This window comes from Bidens hawaiensis, unplaced genomic scaffold (assembly GCF_021521415.1).
Source record: "Bidens hawaiensis isolate Kalapana, Puna unplaced genomic scaffold, B.hawaiensis_p1.1 tig00032494_1, whole genome shotgun sequence".
Lineage (NCBI taxonomy): Eukaryota > Viridiplantae > Streptophyta > Magnoliopsida > Asterales > Asteraceae > Bidens > Bidens hawaiensis.
In genome coordinates this window covers 211428-232247 of record NW_027495553.1, presented here as the reverse complement: position 1 = coordinate 232247, position 20820 = coordinate 211428, and the positions used below count along the sequence as shown (strand labels likewise).

Here is a 20820-nt window from a genome sequence, read left to right as displayed (position 1 = left end):
CTACACTGGTCCTCATCCATTATCCAACAAATGTCAATTTCACCATCCCTCAAACATGACTTGTCGCCATTGCACCATTTGCAACCGTTACGGTCACTTCAATACCACATGTCGAAACACACCTCGTGGACATCCCGCTCCACCAAGAACCAACCCGCAAATCCCGTAAAACCCACAACAACCCTGAGCTTGCTATAATTGTGGAGACCCTAACCATTTCCGCAACAATTGTCCCCAACTCGTTTACGCAAACCAAGCCCAAGCCGTAACCGTGCCTTATTACCAAACCCAAGCTTACCAAGTCCAAACCTACCAACCTCAAATCCCATAACAAAATGCACCTCTCATCCAACCAATTCAAGCCATCCAAGCACCTCCTCCTCCACCCCAAGCACCACAAGGAAATCCCGGTAACCAAGGGCGTGTTTTCATGATAAACACCAATTAAGCTCAAGTCGCAAACGACGTTGTGAACGGTATGTTTCTAGTGAACGAACATTTGGCTTCAATTTTATTTGACGCTGGTGCTGATAGGAGTTTTATTTCATTAAAATTTGAGTCTATGCTTGCCATACCTCGCACTAAACTATCTAGACCTTTTTTCGTCGAAGTCGCCAACGGAAATTCCATCACAATCAACTCGGTCATTCGTGATTGTATTCTCACTATTTGTAAGCGAAAATTTTCGATCGATCTTATCCCGATGCAAATGGGAAGTTTCGATGTCATAGTAGGCATGGATTGGTTATCTTTGCACCGTGCCGAAGTCATTTTTTACGATAAAATCATTTGAATCCCGCTTGTAAACGGTAAAACACTCAAGGTCCACGGCAAGACTACTCCTAAAAGGCTCAACCTTATGTCATACTCTCAATCCCAAAAATATTTGTGCCAAACGTATGTTCTGTTCCTAGCTCAAGTGGTGGTTAAAGACCTTAAGGAAAGAAAAATCCAAGACATCTCCATCGTCTGTAACTTCCTCGATGTCTTTCCCGAAGACGTCACCGATCTTCCACCCATTCACCCGGTAGAATTCCGAATCGATCTTGTGCCCGGAGCAATGCCCGTAGCCAAAGCTCCTTACCGTTTAGCCCCGTTGGAAATGCAAGAGTTATCAAACCAACTCGAAGAACTTTCCGACAAAGGCTTTATTCGTCCAAGCTCTTCTCCTTGGGGCGCTCCCGTCCTCTTAGTGAAAAAGAAAGATGGTTCGTTTCGTACGTGCATCGATTATCGTGAGCTTAACAAACTTACTATTAAAAATCGTTATCCTTTGCCACAAATCGACGACCTCTTCGATCAACTTCAAGGCGCAACGTGTTTCTCAAAAATCGATCTTCTATCGGGATATCAACAATTGCGTATTCGCGAAGAAGACATCCCAAAAACCGCATTCCGTACTCGATATGGACATTTCAAATTTCTAGTCATGCTTTTCGGTTTAACCAACGCACCCGCGGTATTTATGGATCTCATGAACCGCGTTTGCAAACCGTTTCTAGATAAATTCGTCATTGTCTTTTTTGATGACATCCTCATCTTTTCCAAAATCAAGGCCGAACATGAGTATTACTTGCGTTCCATTCTCGAAGTTTTAAGAAACGAACGACTTTACGCCAAATTCTCAAAATGTGAATTTTGGCTAGAGGAAGTTCAATTTTTGGGACACATGGTCAACGACAAGGGTATTCATGTTGATCCCGTAAAAATCGAAGCTGTCAAAGATTGGAAAACTCCGACTACACCCACGAAAATTCGATCTTTCCTCGGTTTGGCCGGATATTATCGGCGTTTCATCCAAAATTTTTCCAAGATCTCTTTACCTCTCACTTCCCTAACTCACAAAGGAAAGACTTATGAATGGGGATCCAAACAAGAAGAAGCATTTAATACTCTTAAACACATGCGTTGCAATGCTCCCGTTCTAACCCTTCCCGATGGAAACGATGACTTTGTAGTATTTTGCGATGCTTCTCACCATGGTCTCGGTTACGTTCTCATGCAACGAGGTCAAGTTATCGCGTATGCTTCAAGGCAACTCAAGGTCAACGAGAATAACTACACGACTCACGATCTTGAACTTGGTGCCGTCGTTTTCGCACTCAAAATTTGGAGACATTACCTTTACGGAACGAAATGTGTGGTTTTTACCGGTCACAAAAGCCTTCAACACATTTTTTACCAAAAAGATCTCAACATGAGACGGTGAAGATAGGCTGAGTGACTTAGTGACTACGATTGCGAGATTCGCTACCATCCCGGTAAAGCGAATCTCGTGGCCGATGCCCTTAGTCGAAAGGTTAATGTCAAATCCGTCTTGCTTCTTAGCGTCACCGTTCAAACCGATCTCCAAGCCAAAATCTATCAAGCCCAACGTACCTCCGTTGACGAAGGCAACATGTACGACGGAATGTCATGTGGAGCCGAGCTTCAACTCAAAACAAAACCCGATGGCTTATTGTATTATCTCAATCGTTTATGGGTTCCCGATCGTGATGACCTTCGTACTTGCATACACGATGAAGCTCACAAGTCACGATATTCTGTTCATCCCGGTGCGGATAAAATGTATTTCGATCTTCGTTCTACCTTTTGGTGGCCGGGTATGAAGAAAGACGTAGCAACGTACGTTTCGAAATGTCTACTTGCTCTAAAGTCAAAGCCGAACATCAAAAACCCTTTGGGTTACTCGAGCAACCACCGATTCCTATATGGAAATGGGAAGGCATTGCTATGGACTTTATAATGAAACTACCTACTACTCAAAAAGGCAACGATAGCATTTGGGTGATTATTGACCGATAACCAAGTCTGCTCACTTTATTCCAATTCGAAAAAAAATACTCCGTTGAGCAATTTGCCCAAATCTACGTTCGCGAAAACGTGTGTCGCCACGGTTTACCTTTGACTATCATCTCTGATCGCGATGCTCGATTCACGTCTCATTTTTGGCAATCACTTCAAGAAACCTTGGGAACTCGTCTTGATCTTAGCACCTTTTATCATCCTCAAATGGATGGACAATCCGAACGTACGATTCAAACACTTGAGGACATGCTTCGAGCGTGTGTATTCGATTTCGGTGGGAATTGGGATTCTCACATTCCTTACATCGAATTCTCTTACAATAACAGTTTCCATTCTAGCATCGGTATGCCTCCTTTCGAATCTCTCTACGGTCGCAAATGTCGTTCCCTGATTAGTTGGAACGAAATCGGTGAAGCTCAAATTACCGGACCCGAAATGGTCCAAGAAGCCACCGACCGTATCGACCAAATCCGCAAAAACCTACTTGCCGCTAGAAATTGACAAAAGAGCTACGCCGACAAACGGAGAAAACCGATCAAATTCAATGTCGACGATCTCGTCCTTCTCAAGGTATCCCCTTGGAAAGGAGTTGTTCATTTTGGAAAGAAAGGAAAACTAGCCCCTCGTTTCGTAGGCCCATTCAAGATTCTTGAGCGAGTCGGAAAAGTAGCCTACCGACTCGAACTACCGGAAGAACTCACCGGTGTTCATCCGACCTTTCATGTTACAAATCTCAAGAAGTGCTTGGTCGAAGGTAGTCTCCATATACCTCTCGACGAAGTACAAGTCAATGAATCAGTGATTATGGTTGTACGACCCGTTGAAATCATGGACCGCAATGAAAAGAAAACCAAGCGAAGTCGCATCAAGTTAGTTAAAGTTCGATGGGAATCACGACATGGCGCAGAGTTTACATGGGAACGAGAAGACTCGATGAAGAAGAAATATCCACATTTGCTTACATCATCTTAATTTCGGGACGAAATTTCCTAAAGTAGGGGATACTGTGACATTTGTCAATTTTGGGTTATTTTATACTTGTATTCTTAAAAAAAAAAACTAATGAATAGAATACCGAGACCCAGTTTCGAGTAAACTTATTTTACAAAACTCGTTTCTTTAATTTCTCAAATATTTACATTTTAAATCCTAAACTTTATTTATTTACTTTATTTGTCATGTATTTTACTTTAAACCCTTCCAAGACTACCTACTAACACAAGACCCGTTTAATATAGGTCTTGCTCGTTAAATCGATCTCTCCGATTATTCACGACACTATCTTTCAAGTTATTTGTTAATGTGAGTACTTTATCATCCCCCGTTTTCCATCTTTCGTTTTGGGGGTGGCATTGCATACGTATTCAAATTCAAATGATTTATACTTGAGTCTTAAACCACAACACTTATTGTATATGTTTACTTAAATAAATGCTTGATTTGGTGTTATATGCTTTACATGATTATGTGCAAATTCTTGATGCTTTACATGGTTTAATAATAATAATAATAATAATAATAATAATAATAATAATAATTACAACGCTTTTCTCCTCATATGCTGCCAATTTCCCCAAATAAGCCCTGCACTGAAAGCCCTTTACCAAATTTCAAATCTCTTTTTTCATTATATTTCAACCATAAATAAATAAATTTATAATAATAATAATCATTAATAAATAATAATAATAATCACTAATAATAATAATAAATAAATAAATAAATAATCATGGGTTGGGTGTCCCGGAGCCGATAGAGGGTGACGAGCTATTGGTCGGGTACCCACATCTGCAGTTTGAGGAGGGTACTGACTATGATGTCCGGTATAGGCACCTACGACAGATGACCCCGTTTTACAACGCAGTCATCTGTTGGCTGTTTTTGGAAGCCTGTGACGAGCGGGCGCGGGCACACGGAGCAGGGGATGATGCAGATAGCGCGTCAGATTAGCTGGATTGTTCGCTATCTTGCAGCGTAGCAGTCTGGACAAGGCTACCCCGTGCCCACGCCACCCCTCCCAGTTTTGACCACGAGGCGAGCACGTCAGGTGTGAGACGCGGACGGGGCAACGATTCCAACGTCGGCGACGCGGCGTTTAGGGCCCCCGCCGACGTAGACTTCGGGAGGTATACGTAGATTTTTATACTTTTGTTTTATTTGTTGTATTTAGTTTTATTTGTACATTTATTGTACACATAATACTTGTGTTTGGTGTATATATGTGTTATCTGTTTGGACCGAACTCTTACCAAACAATCTGACTACGAGAAACAATTATTTATTTTATCAATTTATTATTAAAAACATCAAAAGACCTATACGTCGCGTATTAGGGGTTGCTAGCAAACCCCATGATGTCTATAGAATTTCTGAATTAAAAAGATGTTGGACATGGTAATGGTAATGGTAATGGTAATGGTAATGGTAATGGAAGTTTGTGTAAAAAAAGGACTGCCATCACATGTGACACTTATCCTTTTCCTTCTTTCTTGAATAAATGTAAGTATGTATATTTATTTTTGAAACTCAAATGGTGGTAAGCAATCAATCAATCAATCATTTGACACATACATAGATAATCAGCTATTATTATTATTAGGGATAGTTACCAAATATAAGTATGTTAAATGATGTAGTAGAAAAGAGTGTGTTTTAGCCAAAAATGAAAATGAAAATGAAAAGAAAAGGATTGTGGCAGGTAGCAGTCACGTGAGGAGTGTCAGTGGGTTTCGTGTTTGATTTTGGGTAATTAGTTGGTGCAGAGCACATACATGAAATGTTATTAATAATCATAAATGGTAAATTGCAATGCAATTGAATTGAATTGAATTGAATTGAATTGAATGACATTATTGAGAGTGTACTAGCAGCAGTTATCCCCACTCTGCTGCCACCACCAGAAGTCACAGTAATAATTTCAATTTCATCCTCTATACCCTTCCTTCATTCACATTCACACTCACACACACCCTTCTATCTCTCTCTCTCTCTCTCTCTGGGGTGGGTTATGGCTTCGGTTCCCAGGCCCAAGTCTCCGCCGGAGTTATACGGCAAACGGAGAGAGTTGGCAAAGGTTGTCATGTTAGAAAGAGAAATTGGTTTCCTTCAGGTTTCTTTTTCTTCTTTTTTTTATTAATTTCTTCTCTCATGTTTTCTAAAATTAAAACTACTGCTGCTGCATGCATCATCATCAACCTCTATATTTGGCAATTACAATGTTCTCTCTTTATTTTATTATTATTATTATTATTATTATTATTATTATTATTATTATTATTATGTTTTGGTTTAGTGAGTCTTGACAGAAACAAAAATGTGGTCTGTTTCTTGGATCTTGTTTGTTGTAGATTTATAAGCCCAGATCGATTAAACACCCCCAATCCAAATCCTAACCTTACAATTGGACACTAGACCTATTTATTATTATTGTAAATTGCTTGCATTGTATTGTATTGATATTCCAACACAAAGTTTGTTTGTTTGTTTGTTTGTTTGTTTGTATGCAATATTTGAATCCATTCCCACATGTCAAAAAGATATATTATCATTATTACTTGATTATACATTCATGTATATTCAAGTGACTTGTTCTAATTTGTAGGAAGAGTTGAAGTCGATTGAGACGTTACAGCCAGCCTCTTCTTGCATCAAAGAGTAAGTCTGTCTTTTAATTTAATTACATTTCACTGTCCAACCCCATGTTCACTGATTGATGATATACATACTTATAGGGTTGCTGATTATGTGGTCACAACTCCTGAACCATTGATCAATGTGTATGGCCTATTCTCATCCATCCCCTTTTTTTTATTTGTCTTAAAACTCCTCATTTGATTTGATTTGTTTAAAAGGTGCAGGAAAACCCGCAAATCTTGTGGTTTTTGGAGGTGGCTTTTATGGTATCATTCTTATTCTTCACAATTAGTCTCTTAACTATATATATTGCAGCCTTTTGTTTATGTTATATGTTTATTTATTGCAGTGGAAATTCGTGCTTCAACCTGCCATGTCTAAGTTGTTGCGGCTGCAGCTGCAACTGCCTCCGTGGTTGTTGTTCTTTTAAAATGCCACGCTGCTGCAATGGTTGTTGCTCTTTACCCCTACCCGACAGTTGTTGTTCTTGGTCAATACCAAAGCCCAGTTGTGCCTTTAAGCCTCCAAGCTGCCCTGAATGTTTAAAACCATGCTCGTGCTGCCCTAATTGTAATTCTAGTTGCTGCAACACTTGCGGGTGCAAATGTTGTTGGCCAACCAAATGCTCATGCTCGTGTTGGCCAACTAAGTGCCCATCATGTTCGTGTTCGTGTTCGTGTTCGTGCTGGCCTACCAATTGCTCATTTCCAAGATGTCCCAGTTGCGGTGGTGGTTGTGGCTTAGAAAACAACTGTTGTTATTCTTCTTATTGTCAATGCTAGGGTAAGTGTGTAACTATTATTAAATAATCAATGCCAAAAGTTCCTTTCTCTTGATTGATTGATTGATTACATGCATTTAATAACACCTATTACTACTATTACATTAGTTTTTCAAGCACTAGAAACAGAGCTCATTGTGGTTTCTATGTGCAAATTGCCATAATCATAAAAACAAAACTAATTAAGCAAATCGCTCCCACCCAAAAGCAACCGGGCTCCTAACTTGGTTCTCAGCATTCTTCCAAGTTATAGACCCAAATGCATCCTCGCGTCCACCCAGACCCTTCTGTGAGACAAAAGTGACCGTATACCTCATCTTATCACCCACATTCTTGAAAACAAGTTGTTTTGGTTTCACGCTAACTTGAACTCCTTTTGGTGCCTCTGCTTCCACACTATAAACCGACCCAGCAGCTCCCACGTTCGTTAGTTGACGGGTGTACCTCACTACTCGTGACTTCCCAAAAAGGACTGAGAATGATGGGTAGTTCAATCTGCCTGGATCACCTAGCCTTTTGGCACAAGACGTCATATTTGGGCGGTTCACCACAGATTGCACCTGCTTAATGTTGTAGCCCAAAGAGCAAACGAATGCGATGTACTCGTCTGTTGTGATATCATACACGAGGCCAGGAGAGATTGCCTTGTGTGGATCAACATGACCTGCTCCATGAGCCCATGGGGTGGATAGTTGACCGCCGGCTGCGTCACGTAGGGGTGATTTGGTGTTGTCAAGGGTGTAGGCAGTGGTCATAAGAGCAGACTTGATGGCGCTCGGGCTCCATCCTGGATGTGCGGCTTTCAGCAGTGCTGCTAATCCGCTGATATGGGGGCAGGACATTGATGTACCTGCACAACATCAACTAACCAGATTTAAATTCAAAATATTATAGTAATCAAGCATTCATTTAGGTATCTTTAACTTATGGCATCAATTAATAGAGGCATCTAGACACATGATAAGATCTTAGGCTTGATTATTTATTTAATCCTTGGCATCAAATTTTATGTTCCTACCCTTTGTGTATTAACAAGGAACAATAGTGAAATTCAATTACCTGACATAATGTTGAACTGAGTTTTGCGGGTATCGCTCTCCAACCCGGTTGGTCCTATCCCCTCTGACCACCCGGCCAGGATGTTCATTCCTGGACCGATCACATCAGGCTTCAATATCTGCGGTGTCACCATGTTAGGACCTCTGGAACTAAATGCCGCCACCACGGGCGATGGTTTAACCCCCAAAACCGTCCCTCCAAACTTAAGCAGTGCCATGGGTTTTGCCTCTGTCTTCAGGTATTCCCTGATCTGGTCCCCAATCTTTCTACCAACAGCCACAGCCGGCAACAAATGACTGTCTGCGACCAACTCCTCTCCACTCTCAGCCGTGTTCCCGAGTATCATCCCGACCCCTCCAGCTTCTTTCACCACCTGGCCCTTCTCAACACGCGGATTCACACCCCTGTCACAGAACACCACTTTACCGCGAACGGCTTCCGGTTGAAGGGAACCTGACAAACATAAATTACTAGAACTATTGCTCCCTTTCCCATTGAAATAAACCACTTCCACCGGCTTATCACCCATGCCATTCCCGCTATACAGAGACACCCCAGTCGCCCGTTTACCGTTTTCTAAAATCGCATAAGCCGGGAAATCACGGTCGAGAGTCCCCGCACCCACAGTCATTATCCACGGAGCCACATTCGCAAGCGACGCCTTAGACGGCCCACTGTTCCCAGCAGAACATGAAACAAACACACCCATTTCAGTTGCTTTAAACGCCCCAATCGCAATCGTATCACGATAATAAGGCGCCGAGCCTCCACCAAGAGACATAGACAACACATCCACGCCGTCGGAAATTGCCTGATCCATACCCGCCAAGATATCCGAACCGAAACAACCGGTTTTCCAACAAACTTTATACGTGGCAATCCGCGCGTGGACTGCCATTCCACGCGCAGTACCGCTAGCAAAGCCAAAAAGACTAGCGTTGCCCACCTGCCCACCCGCAGCGGTTGTGGACGTATGCGTCCCGTGACCGTCTTGGTCACGGGGCGAATCCTTTTCTTTGGATATAACCCCCGCGGCCAAGCGAAAGCCTTTGGAAAACTTCCTGGCACCAATCAGTTTCTTATTACACACAGTTGGTTTAAAATCCTCACCTTCCTCACACACCCCACGCCACCGAGCGGGTACATCAGGCATTGATGAATCGCCAAAGCTTTTGGACTCGGGCCAAACCCCTGTATCCAGCACACCGATGATGACGTCATGGGAAGCCGCATTGAGTTGTTGCGGCGACCACAGACCCAATTCGTTTTGAATCCCCAGGAACTCGGGCGTGCGGGTGGTGTGGAGTTGGTAGACGGTGTCCTCGTACACCCCGAGTACGGAATCGGAGTGTCGGAGGGCCTGAACCTGGTCCAGATCTAAGGAGGCGGAGAAGCCGTGGTAGGCGTTGGTGTAGGAGTAGAGGATGGCGTCAGGGGTGGTGGAGGCGAGTGACTGGAGGCTGTCGGCGTACCAGTCGTGATGCGTGAGGTAGGATGTGGGTTTTTGGTGGTGGTTCATTTGGACGATGTAGGTTCGTTTCTCGGCGGTTGAAGGGTGAACTGGGAACAGGAAGCATAATAATAATGCCCAAAGAACAGATGCCATTGTTGGTTGGTTTAGTAAGTGAAGTAACCCTCTGTGAGAAGAGAGGAAGAAGAAGAAGAAGAATGAAATGGGATCTAGGACTGGTGTTGCTTTTATAGGCGAGTGTGTTGCAAATTTGGGTGCTTATTTTTTTATTAAATATCTTAAATCTTCATCTCATTTCGATTTTGCGCGTCTCTTGTTTTACCTTTTCGTTTCAATTTACACAAAATAATAATAATTAAAAAAAAAAAAGAGTATCGCACACAAAAATCTATACAGCAGTGATATGTTGAAAATAATAATAATCAATATAAGTATATAATAAGGATTAAAAGGACAAGTTAAAGGAATGAAGATTGGGGAAGAAGAAGTTGAAGAAAGTCACAAGGCATTTGTTTGCTTCTTAAAATAAAAAACACCATTTCCTTTTCCTGTGTTTCCATTTGCAATCACATGTGTTTACAGTTGAGATAGATATTTGTAACCATGTGTATGTGTTGTTACAATAATATCGTCTTTGTTATTTGCCGTGCGTTACATAATATTACCAAATAATAAAACAGTGTTGTTTGATTCATGGGAAAGCAGAGTTTTTTACCAAAATGGGGCAGGTGAAAAAATTGTTTACTAAAGTAGGCGATTTGAAACTTATTTACTAAAATAGGTATTTTATTGGAATCTTACATTTTCTCACTCCTAATATTAATGAAAAAAAGTAGTTGTTGTTAAAAAATGCCAATAATATTAAAGCTATAAAATAAAATGGCTAGTGATTTTAAAAAAGGTATTACATCAAAATATAGTTATGTTTATTATTTCTGTTTATCATATATCATACAAATTATATAAAAAGTAAATGTAAAATATAGAAAACATGAATAAGAAATTATACATGAATGATAATTTTTTTATATATCAGGTCAACGAGAATTTTTTTTAATATTTTTCCATCAAAATTGATTCAAATAACTAAATGCATCTGAAAATGCAAAAATATTTTTTCAAAACTTTATAAATTTCAAGAATAAAATTAATGACTGTTATGTTGGATCGATGTGTTGGGTAGAAACATAGATAAACACAAGCATGTCACGACCAAATATTTCAAATTTTATAAAACATAACATTTAAAAATAATTAAATATATTACACAAATTGAAGATTAAAAAAAAGGATATTCACACCGCTTCTGATAATATCAATTAGCGACGATTTTTGGGGTCTTTAAGGGCGGCAGGCGTCGCCCATAAAAGTGGTTTTCCTTGTAGTGAATGTTGTTTGGTCGGCATATGTTCGTGTCGTTACCGGTACAATATCGACATTTGGTATAGTTTACGCCATAAACGTTGTCTAAGAAACATTTAATATAGTAATTACAATGATTATAAAATTTTGAAATCAGTTTTTGAAACCTCTTATATGTTCTATAAACCTCTTAGTTGAATGATTTAAAAAAAAATTGAATAACTTTTAATAAAAGATGCGATACAAAATTCAACAACAATATTCTTTAACAGCTATATTCTTTGAATGTCGTTCGGAAAAAAATTAATCTTTGAAATATATTAAAACGATATTGTGACAATCGTCAATTTCAGGTTAACTCCGTTAACTCAACTCCGTCAATTCAAACTTAAGATCACTAAATCTATAACGCACACTTCATTACATTTAAACTAGGGTTTAAATGACGCTTAACACTTACTACATGTGTAGTCTTTCGGGATTTGCACCGAAACGCAAACGAGTTGACGCAAACGATTGATGAATAAACGAAAAACGTCAAAACAGTAATTATGTGATAATTATGTGTTAGACTTATGTGTTACGTGATAACATGGTTATGAGCATTAACTCAAGATGTAAACTAGTTAGTTAAGCTAGAAAAACAACAATTGAAAGTAGAGGGACTTGAGTGTAACTTGTATGTTTATAAATATATCCTTAACAATCAACCCTAACTCATTATTATTAACCCCACAAGTCCGATCGGCCCCTCCCTCCCTTGCTCCCTTGGCTGCCGTCCACTATACACACACATACAAGCAAGAAATCAAGCCTTTGATTGAAGAACTAGGTGCTAGGAAGGTATAATTGATTATCCTATACATCCTTGTTGCTTGATTTTGATGTTTGTTGGGTTAATTGTAAACCCTAAGCTGCCGATTTCATGAATACATGTAATCAATATGATTGTTGTTGATTGAGTAATGATTTGATAAGTAGAATTGATCTTGTAACATGTTGATTGTTGTGTCTTTGATTTGAGTTCAAGCAAAAACCCTAATCTTGTATGTAATGTGTAATTGATGTGCATGGATGGTGTTTATGGAGTCTAGAGGGTTATATGAATGCATGATAGTTCATAGATTGTTACTATGTTGAGTTTGGATGCAAACAGTTTCTGGACAGAATGTGTATATGATGTTTAAGTGACTGTAACGAAGTGTAAACGTGAAAATTGGTTGGGATTATTGGTACTAAAGTAAACTAGGTTGAGTCTAGTTTCTATAAAGTATAAATTTGTAATTTTTGGACAAGTAGAAGTTAACTTTTATGATTTTACAAAAACGTTGTGCAAAGCTGAGCTGTTAGACCTGCTGCTAGGTTGTTTTGTAAATGTTATATCTCATGAACTACGAGACCAATTGAGTTGGTTCCACTTCTGGAAGTTGACTTATTGAGTTAGGAACCTAACCCAAGTAGTCTTGCATTTATTGGATTTTTCGTTTAACAGGAATTGCAAATAACATTCTGTTGCGCATGAATTTGACTGTTATGAGTTTGCTGTAATGATTTGATGATTTTGAGAAAACTATGAGGAATAAAAATGTAATAAAATATGTTCTGGAAACCTAAGACATATATGCTTCTGTGATGATTTTTGGTAAATTAATTGAGATGCTATGATCGGTGGAATAGTACAATCTTTCAAGTAGGATTTCTGTCTCGGTGAAACTAACTGCTGAGTTTTGTGAAATTGCATGAAACATGATACTTGCTAATTTATTATCGTGTTTTGACCAAATTGCCCTTGAGGGGAATGATTGCAAGATAAATGTCGTGTTTTGACCAAAATGCCCTTGCGGGGAATAATAGCTAATTGATTGTAATGATTTGACCAAATTGCCCTCGTGGGGAATAGTTGCTAGTTAATTGTTAAGTGTTGACCAAATTGCCCTTACAGGAAATAATGGCTAGTTATGTACTTTATGAATACATGACACGTATAAGATTGCCTACACATGTAATGTGTCACAAATACACTTGTTAAAGTCACACACAATTCACAAACGAAACACGAAACATGTTATGTGCTTAGGTATTATGTACATAGTCTAGAGACTCGATAATATTCCGACACTTAGAAAAATCTCTTTGTTGTTTTAGAACGCTAGAGAGAGTTTTTCTGTGACGCGCATCTTGGTGATTTAATTTGAGAAATTCTTCGCAAACAGTGAGTTTCACTTTCCCCTCTTTAAACTGTTTTCAAACGCTTTTCACTTGGGGGAGATAACATACTCCACAACAGATTTAAGATTTTGTTATAAATTATATATCACTTGTAAAGGCTAAGTGGCAAACAAAACATTTAAGTCCTACACATCGAACCGGTTAATATTTTGAATAGCGAGTCACTGTTGAGTAGTACTACTGGGTTTGACAAACCCCACCCAACGCTAAACTCGACTGGAGGTCGAGCGGGTGTAACTTCGGCTAACACGTACCATGGTCTGGAGGACCTGGTGACAAGGCACTTAATAAACGAGTCAGCTTCGGTGTCGAACACTTAGTAATACTTGTTGTATAGACTAGCTACCTATCGATATATAATTGACATAACACTATCTGGTAACGCAAAACGCTGTAGCGCAAAACGCTGTAACGCAAAACACTGTAACGCTGTAACGCAAAACGCTGAACGCAAACGCTAAACGATTTATTTTTATATAACTTGTGAACTCACCAACCTTGTGTTGACACTTTTAGTATGTTATTCTCAGGTAGCCGAGGCGGGCGCGCGGTTTAGGAACATGCATTGCTTGAAAAAAACTTTTAACTATGCAAACTTACTTTTAACTGTTATCATTGGTTTTAAATCGTCCTGCGTGACGTAACATTGTTTCTATGGTTTTACGCTTCCGCACTTATTTTCATTTAAACGTTTTTATGGTTTGATTATAACTGATGATTCCGATCCTGTTAGTTCACACCCTCTGACGGTAAAACTCCGTTAGTGGATTTTGAGGGTGTGACAGATTGGTATCAGAGCCATTGGTTATAGCGAACTAGAAGCTGCATGCATACTAGACTATAACCGCGACGACCCATTAGTTATAATGATACGCACTGCATAGGTTTGTGTAGTCTTGTAATCTTATCTCTTTACCTCTTTCACTCATACGCGCGCGCATACACGGCTTACCTGTAGGAATGTCGACGCCACCCTTATCATCATCCGATTCGATGACGCATGCTCACGGGAAGGAACCGCAGTTACCCACCGCATCGCCACCCCGTGTAGTCCCGGAACTCGAAGCTCCCGCACCGAAGAGGTACCGCCTATCCGGAGGCATATACGAAAACGACGTTAGCTGGGATTGGTACCCTAAGATGATCAGGCGTATGGTCTATCGCGAGCAAGTTCCCCCGTTACCTCACCCGAACCACCCTGCTTATCCCAACACCCTACCACCCATAACCGAACCTGTAGAGCGAGTTCTCGCAGCTGTTGTTTCTTGTTTGGAGCGTGATGTTGGTTACATGCGCTATACGAGAGCGAACGTTTCCAGACTGTTAAAAGACGGAACCGAGACTAAGGAGGAGATTGCCCGCATGGCAGCGGCAATGAAGGAAATGCAAGAAGCTAGTGATCAACAAATGAAGATTATGGGGAAGATGCAAGCCGAGATGATAGACTTGCAAGAGCAACTCCAGGTAGCAAGGACCCGAACCGAGATAGCTCTAGAGCGTTGCGATGTCTTACAAATGCAACTTGTTCAGAACGCAGCCGAACCTGAGGCAGAGCCTGAGGCCGAGCCTGAGGCAGAGCCTGAAGAAGATCCCGAGGAGGAACCCGAAGAAGAACCGGAGGAAGAACCGGCTGAGGAGGAGGCACACTCAGAGGTGTCCTCAGACGATGACATCTAGTGATGATGACACTTAGATGGAGGGGATGTCTCCATCCGAACTATTATTTTTCTATGATATTAAGGATTGATTGGAAATACTTTGTAGCGAATACAATGGTTTTAATCATGAATTTTTATTTAGATTAATATGTGGTTGTGATGTGATGTTGTTTCTTATTTCTTTCTTACCTATCTTTTTATTACATGTATGGAGTGTTGTATATGAAAGAAAAAATTCATGTTTAACATTTTATACTGTGATTCTAGGAAATGGCTGGAAGAAACGCTGGACGTGGACGTGGTAGCATCAACTTGACTGCAGCTGAACTCCAAACTCTGCTGAACGACCATGCAGCGGCCGCTTTAGCCGCACACGTTCAGAATCAAGCTGGAGGTCCAAGTGGAACGTGTACCTTCAAGAACTACCTTGACTGCAAGCTCAGTACGTTTAAGGGCACTGAGGGAGCTATAGGCTTCCTGCGTTAGGCTGAGAAGGCTGAGTCGGCATTTGAGATGTGCAATTGTCCCCCTGCCAGTAGGGTCAAATTTGCTGCTGGAACACTTGAGGATTCTGCCCTCACTTGATGGAATTCGAACGTGCAGATCCTTGGATTGGAACTGGCTAATGCTATGAACTGGGAGGAGTTCAAAAACATGATGCGAGAGGAGTACTGTCCGAGAGAAGAGATTTCGAAGTTAGAATCAGAGTTCTGGTCACTGAAGATGGTGGGCTCGGAAATTGAAGCCTACACTACTCGTTCTCACGAGTTGGCTGTGATGTGTCCGCGGATGGTGGATCCACCGAGTAAGAGGATTGAAATGTACATTGATGGGTTAGCACCGCAGATTCAGGGCATGGTGACGTCTTCCAGACCAGCCACGATTCAACAAGCGATCCGTTTAGCTCACAAACTGACGGATCAGGCTGTGACCCAAGGTGCGTTACCACCTAGGGGTTCAACCACTAAGGCCCGTGACAACCCGAGTAATGACAACAACAGCAACAACAACCCGAGCAGCGGAAAGAGGAAGTTTGACAACACCAGATCCTCATCCTCGAACCTCCCACCGCAACAGCACTACCGTAAGCCCGAATTCCCTCGGAGCTTTAACAATCAAAGTCACAACAACAATAACAACGGTAGCGGGCAGGGTTCAAGCGGATATGCTGGGAAATATCCGAAGTGCAATAGGTGCAACTATCATCATGTTGGCCCGTGTAACCGTGTCAAGTGTCAGAGATGCGGAAAGATGGGTCACCAGGCGAAGGAGTGTAGAGGAGACCTTGTGGCAACGGGTGCTCCTAAACCACCTATGACGACGAAGGGATGTTACGAATGTGGGCAGGAAGGTCACTTCAGGAAGGATTGTCCCAAGCTGAAACAGAACGACAACAATGGGGGTAATAGAAGTGGCAGTAATGGTGGAAGCAATGGCAAGGGAAGAGCTTTTGTGATTGGGTCGGGTCAAGCCCGCAATGATCCGCACGTGGTGACTGGTAAGTTCCCTGTAAACGATTGTTTTGCTTCTGTATTGTTTGACACTGGAGCTGATAGGAGTTTTGTGTCGAAAGCCTTTAGTCAACTCTTAGACTTAACTCCAACTCCGTTAGATGCTAAGTTTCTTGTTGAATTAGCTGACGGTAAGACTATAGTAACGACTCATGTACTTGCGGGATGCAAGTTAAAACTGTCAGGTCATGTCTTTGACATCGACCTTATTCCTTTTACGCTTAGTAGTTTCGATGTCGTTGTCGGCATGGACTGGTTATCCGAGAACCGAGCGGAGATTATATGTCACGACAAGATAGTTCACATTTCTACCCCTTCCGACGAGATCATTTCGGTCCGAGGTGAGAGAAGCGGCATGACCACCAGCATCATTACCCTTATGAAGGCGCATAAGTATCTACGAAAGGGTCATCCGGCAATTTTGGCCAGATCGTTGAGAAACCCGCGGAGGAGAAACGAAATGAAGATATACCGGTTGTGCAAGACTTTCCGGAAGTTTTCCCGGAGGATTTGCCTGGACTCCCTCCTATTCGTCAAGTCGAATTTCAAATTGAGTTGACACCCGGTGCAGCACCCATAGCACGAGCCCCGTATCGGCTCGCACCGGCGGAGCTTCAGGAACTGTCCACTCAGTTGCAAGATTTGTTGGATAAGGGTTTTATCCGACCTAGCTCATCGCCGTGGGGAGCCCCTGTCTTGTTTGTCCGAAAGAAAGACGGGACTTTCCGAATGTGCATCGACTACCGGGAGTTGAACAAGGTGACGGTCAAGAACCGTTATCCTTTACCCCGAATAGATGATTTGTTTGACCAGCTTCAAGGATCGAGTTACTACTCGAAGATCGATCTGTGATCCGGTTACCACCAACTGAGAGTGCGCGAAGAAGATATTTCAAAGACGGCCTTCAGAACACGGTATGGTCACTACGAGTTTTCGGTTATGCCTTTTGGCTTAACCAACGCACCAGCCGTATTTATGGATCTCATGAATCGAGTATGCAAGGCGTACCTCGACAAGTTTGTGATTGTTTTCATTGATGATATTCTCGTCTACTCCAAGAACGAGGCTGACCATGAAGAGCACTCGAGGTTAATTTTGGAATTATTGAAGAAGGAACAACTGTATGCTAAACTCTCGAAATGTGAATTTTGGCTTCGCGAGGTTCACTTTTTAGGACATGTGATCAACGAGAATGGTATCCATGTCGATCCCGGTAAGGTAGAGGCCATAAAAAACTGGGAAGCACCTAAGACTCCGACTGAGGTGCGGCAATTCCTAGGACTGGCCGGCTACTACCGGCGTTTCATCGAGGGATTTTCAAAGATTGCTCAACCCCTCACCGCTTTGACTCACAAAGGCACTAAGTACAATTGGGGTGACGCGCAAGAATCCGCTTTTCAATTGTTGAAAACCAAACTTTGTAGCGCCCCTATTCTAGCCCTCCCCGAGGGAACGGAAAATTTTGAGGTACACTGTGACGCATCTATACAAGGTCTCGGTTGTGTGCTGATGCAACTCGAGAAGGTTATAGCCTACGCCTCTCGACAACTACGGGTTCACGAGAAGAACTACACGACCCATGATTTGGAACTCGGAGCTGTGGTGTTTGCTCTTAAGATATGGAGGCATTACTTGTACGGTACCAAGTTTATCATTTACACCGACCACAAGAGTCTCCAACATATCTACGATCAGAAGGAGCTGAACATGCGACAGCGTCGTTGGGTCGAGCTACTTAAAGATTATGATTGTGCCATCAAGTACCACCCTGGCAAGGCCAATGTGGTGGCCGACGCCCTCAGCAGAAAAGAAACAGATAAACCTAGACGGGTGAGAGCATTGCAACTCACGATTCATGCCAGCTTACCCGATCAGATTCGCGATGCGCAACTTGAAGCTTTGAAAGATGACAATCTTCCATCGGAACTCATGCGGGGCATGAACAAGCAACTTGAAACCAGATCGGACGGGGTCCGATATTTTGATAATCGGATTTGGGTTCCATGGTTCGAAGAGTTGAGAACTCTAGTGATGGACGAAGCCCACAAGTCCCGATATTCTATCCACCCTGGCTCAGATAAAATGTATCATGATTTAAAGGCACTTTACTGGTGGCCGAACATGAAAGCCGACATTGCCACCTACGTGAGCAAATGCTTGACTTGTGCCAGAGTCAAGATAGAATACCAGAAACCATCTGGTCTACTGCAACAACCGGAACTCCCAATGTGGAAATGGGAACACATCTCAATGGATTTTTTTACGATTTTACCTAAGACACCGACGGGATGCGATACCATCTGGGTGATCGTTGACCGGTTGACTAAGTCTGCACACTTCTTAGCGATTAAGGAATCGGACAAAATGGAAAGACTAACTCGTGTTTACATGAAAGAAGTGGTGTCTAGACACGGAGTGCCTGTCTCGATCATTTCCGATCGAGATTCTCGTTTCACGTCGCACTTTTGGAAGTCGCTGCAAAGCGCGCTAGGCACCCGTCTTGATATGAGCACAGCATACCATCCTCAGACGGATGGGCAAAGTGAACGAACTATTCAGACCCTGGAGGATATGTTGCGTGCCTGCGTATTGGATTTCGGAAAAAGTTGGGAACCTCACTTACCTTTGGTAGAATTTTCGTATAATAACAGCTACCACGCAAGTATTAAAGCAGCGCCGTTTGAAGCGCTGTACGGACGGAAGTGTCGATCACCACTCTGCTGGGCAGAGGTGGGTGACAGCCAAATCACTAGTCCGGAACTGGTACTCGAAACTTCGGAAAAGATTGTTCAAATCCGAAATCGCATGGCAGCAGCACGAGATCGCCAAAAGAGTTACGCCGACAAGCGCCGAAAACCTCTCGAATTTCAAGTGAACGATCGAGTGTTACTCAAAGTCTCACCTTGGAAAGGTGTGGTTCGCTTTGGTAAGCGAAACAAACTCAACCCACGATATGTTGGTCCTTACCGGATAACTGAGCGCGTTGGTCCAGTGGCGTACCGACTGGACCTACCAACAGAACTCAGTGGCGTACACAATGAATTCCACGTGTCCAATTTGAAGAAATGCCCATCTGATGAAACCCAAGTAGTCCCTTTGGAGGAACTGCAAGTTGATGAACAGTTACGTTTCATTGAGGAACTAGTCGAGGTTTTGGATTGGGAAACCAAGACGCTCAAGCACAGCAAAATTCCAATCGTTAAGGTTCGTTGGAATTCGAGACGTGGACCGGAGTTCACGTGGGAACGCGAGGATCAAATGATGAAAAATTATCCTCACCTTTTTGAAGGGCTAACCAAACACAGAAAACCGCGAAACCCGGCAAACCGTCAGACATCACCGGAGGTATGAATTAAATTTCGGGACGAAATTTCTTTCTACTAGGGGATGATATGACAAACTGAAATTTTTTTTCTTATCCTTTCAGACACTCATCACGACTTGACTCAAATTTTCGGGACGAAAATTCTTTAACATGGGAATGATGTGACAATCGTCAATTTCAGGTTAACTCCGTTAACTCAACTCCGTCAATTCAAACTTAAGATCACTAAATCTATAACGCACTCTTCATTACATTTAAACTAGGGTTTAAATGACGCTTAACACTTACTACATGTGTAGTCTTTCGGGATTTGCACCGAAACGCAAACGAGTTGACACAAACGATTAATGAATAAACGAAAAACGTCAAAACAGTAATTATGTGATAATTATGTGTTAGACTTATGTGTTACGTGATAACATGGTTATGAGCATTAACTCAAGATGTAAACTAGTTAGTTAAGCTAGAAAAACAACAATTGAAAGTAGAGGGACTTGAGTGTAACTTGTATGTTTATAAATATATCCTTAACAATCAACCCTAACTCATTATTATTAACCCCACAAGTCCGATCGGCCCCTCCCTCCCTTGCTCCCTTGGCTGCCGTCCACTATACACACACATACAAGCAAGAAATCAAGCCTTTGATTGAAGAACTAGGTGCTAGGAAGGTATAATTGATTATCCTATACATCCTTGTTGCTTGATTTTGATGTTTGTTGGGTTAATTGTAAACCCTAAGCTGCCGATTTCATGAATACATGTAATCAATATGATTGTTGTTGATTGAGTAATGATTTGATAAGTAGAATTGATCTTGTAACATGTTGATTGTTGTGTCTTTGATTTGAGTTCAAGCAAAAACCCTAATCTTGTATGTAATGTGTAATTGATGTACATGGATGGTGTTTATGGAGTCTAGAGGGTTATATGAATGCATGATAGTTCATAGATTGTTATTATGTTGAGTTTGGATGCAAACA

At 41.7% G+C, this 20820-nt stretch overlaps 2 protein-coding genes across 2 annotated transcripts; one reads left to right on the top strand and one right to left on the bottom strand.

The window, feature by feature from the left end:
• The first annotated feature begins 5792 nt into the window (after window positions 1-5792).
• LOC143583740 (uncharacterized) lies at window positions 5793-7223 on the top strand. The gene is made up of 5 exons (XM_077065968.1): window positions 5793-5917; window positions 6410-6462; window positions 6540-6584; window positions 6660-6707; window positions 6791-7223. Exons 1-5 carry the CDS (start codon window positions 5816-5818, stop codon window positions 7221-7223), a joined length of 681 nt encoding a protein of 226 aa, XP_076922083.1. The 5' UTR covers window positions 5793-5815.
• Window positions 7224-7233: 10 nt separating this feature from the next.
• LOC143583725 (subtilisin-like protease SBT1.8) lies at window positions 7234-9887 on the bottom strand. The gene is made up of 2 exons (XM_077065953.1): window positions 8282-9887; window positions 7234-8072 (listed from the first exon to the last, which is right to left on the bottom strand). The coding sequence occupies exons 1-2, from the start codon at window positions 9885-9887 to the stop codon at window positions 7405-7407; spliced, it is 2274 nt and encodes a 757-aa protein (XP_076922068.1). The 3' UTR covers window positions 7234-7404.
• Between the last annotated feature and the right edge of the window lie 10933 nt (window positions 9888-20820).

Excerpts from the sequence above, each read along its gene's own strand:
- LOC143583740 (XM_077065968.1), top strand. The coding sequence starts at position 5,816 with ATGGCTTCGGTTCCCAGGCCCAAGTCTCCGCCGGAGTTATACGGCAAA. Across the intron at positions 5,918-6,409 it reads GAGAAATTGGTTTCCTTCAG|GAAGAGTTGAAGTCGATTGA; the intron begins GTTTCTTTTTCT and ends TCTAATTTGTAG. Across the intron at positions 6,708-6,790 it reads TTTTGGAGGTGGCTTTTATG|TGGAAATTCGTGCTTCAACC; the intron begins GTATCATTCTTA and ends TATTTATTGCAG.
- LOC143583725 (XM_077065953.1), bottom strand. The coding sequence starts at position 9,887 with ATGGCATCTGTTCTTTGGGCATTATTATTATGCTTCCTGTTCCCAGTT. Across the intron at positions 8,073-8,281 it reads TCAGTTCAACATTATGTCAG|GTACATCAATGTCCTGCCCC; the intron begins GTAATTGAATTT and ends GATGTTGTGCAG.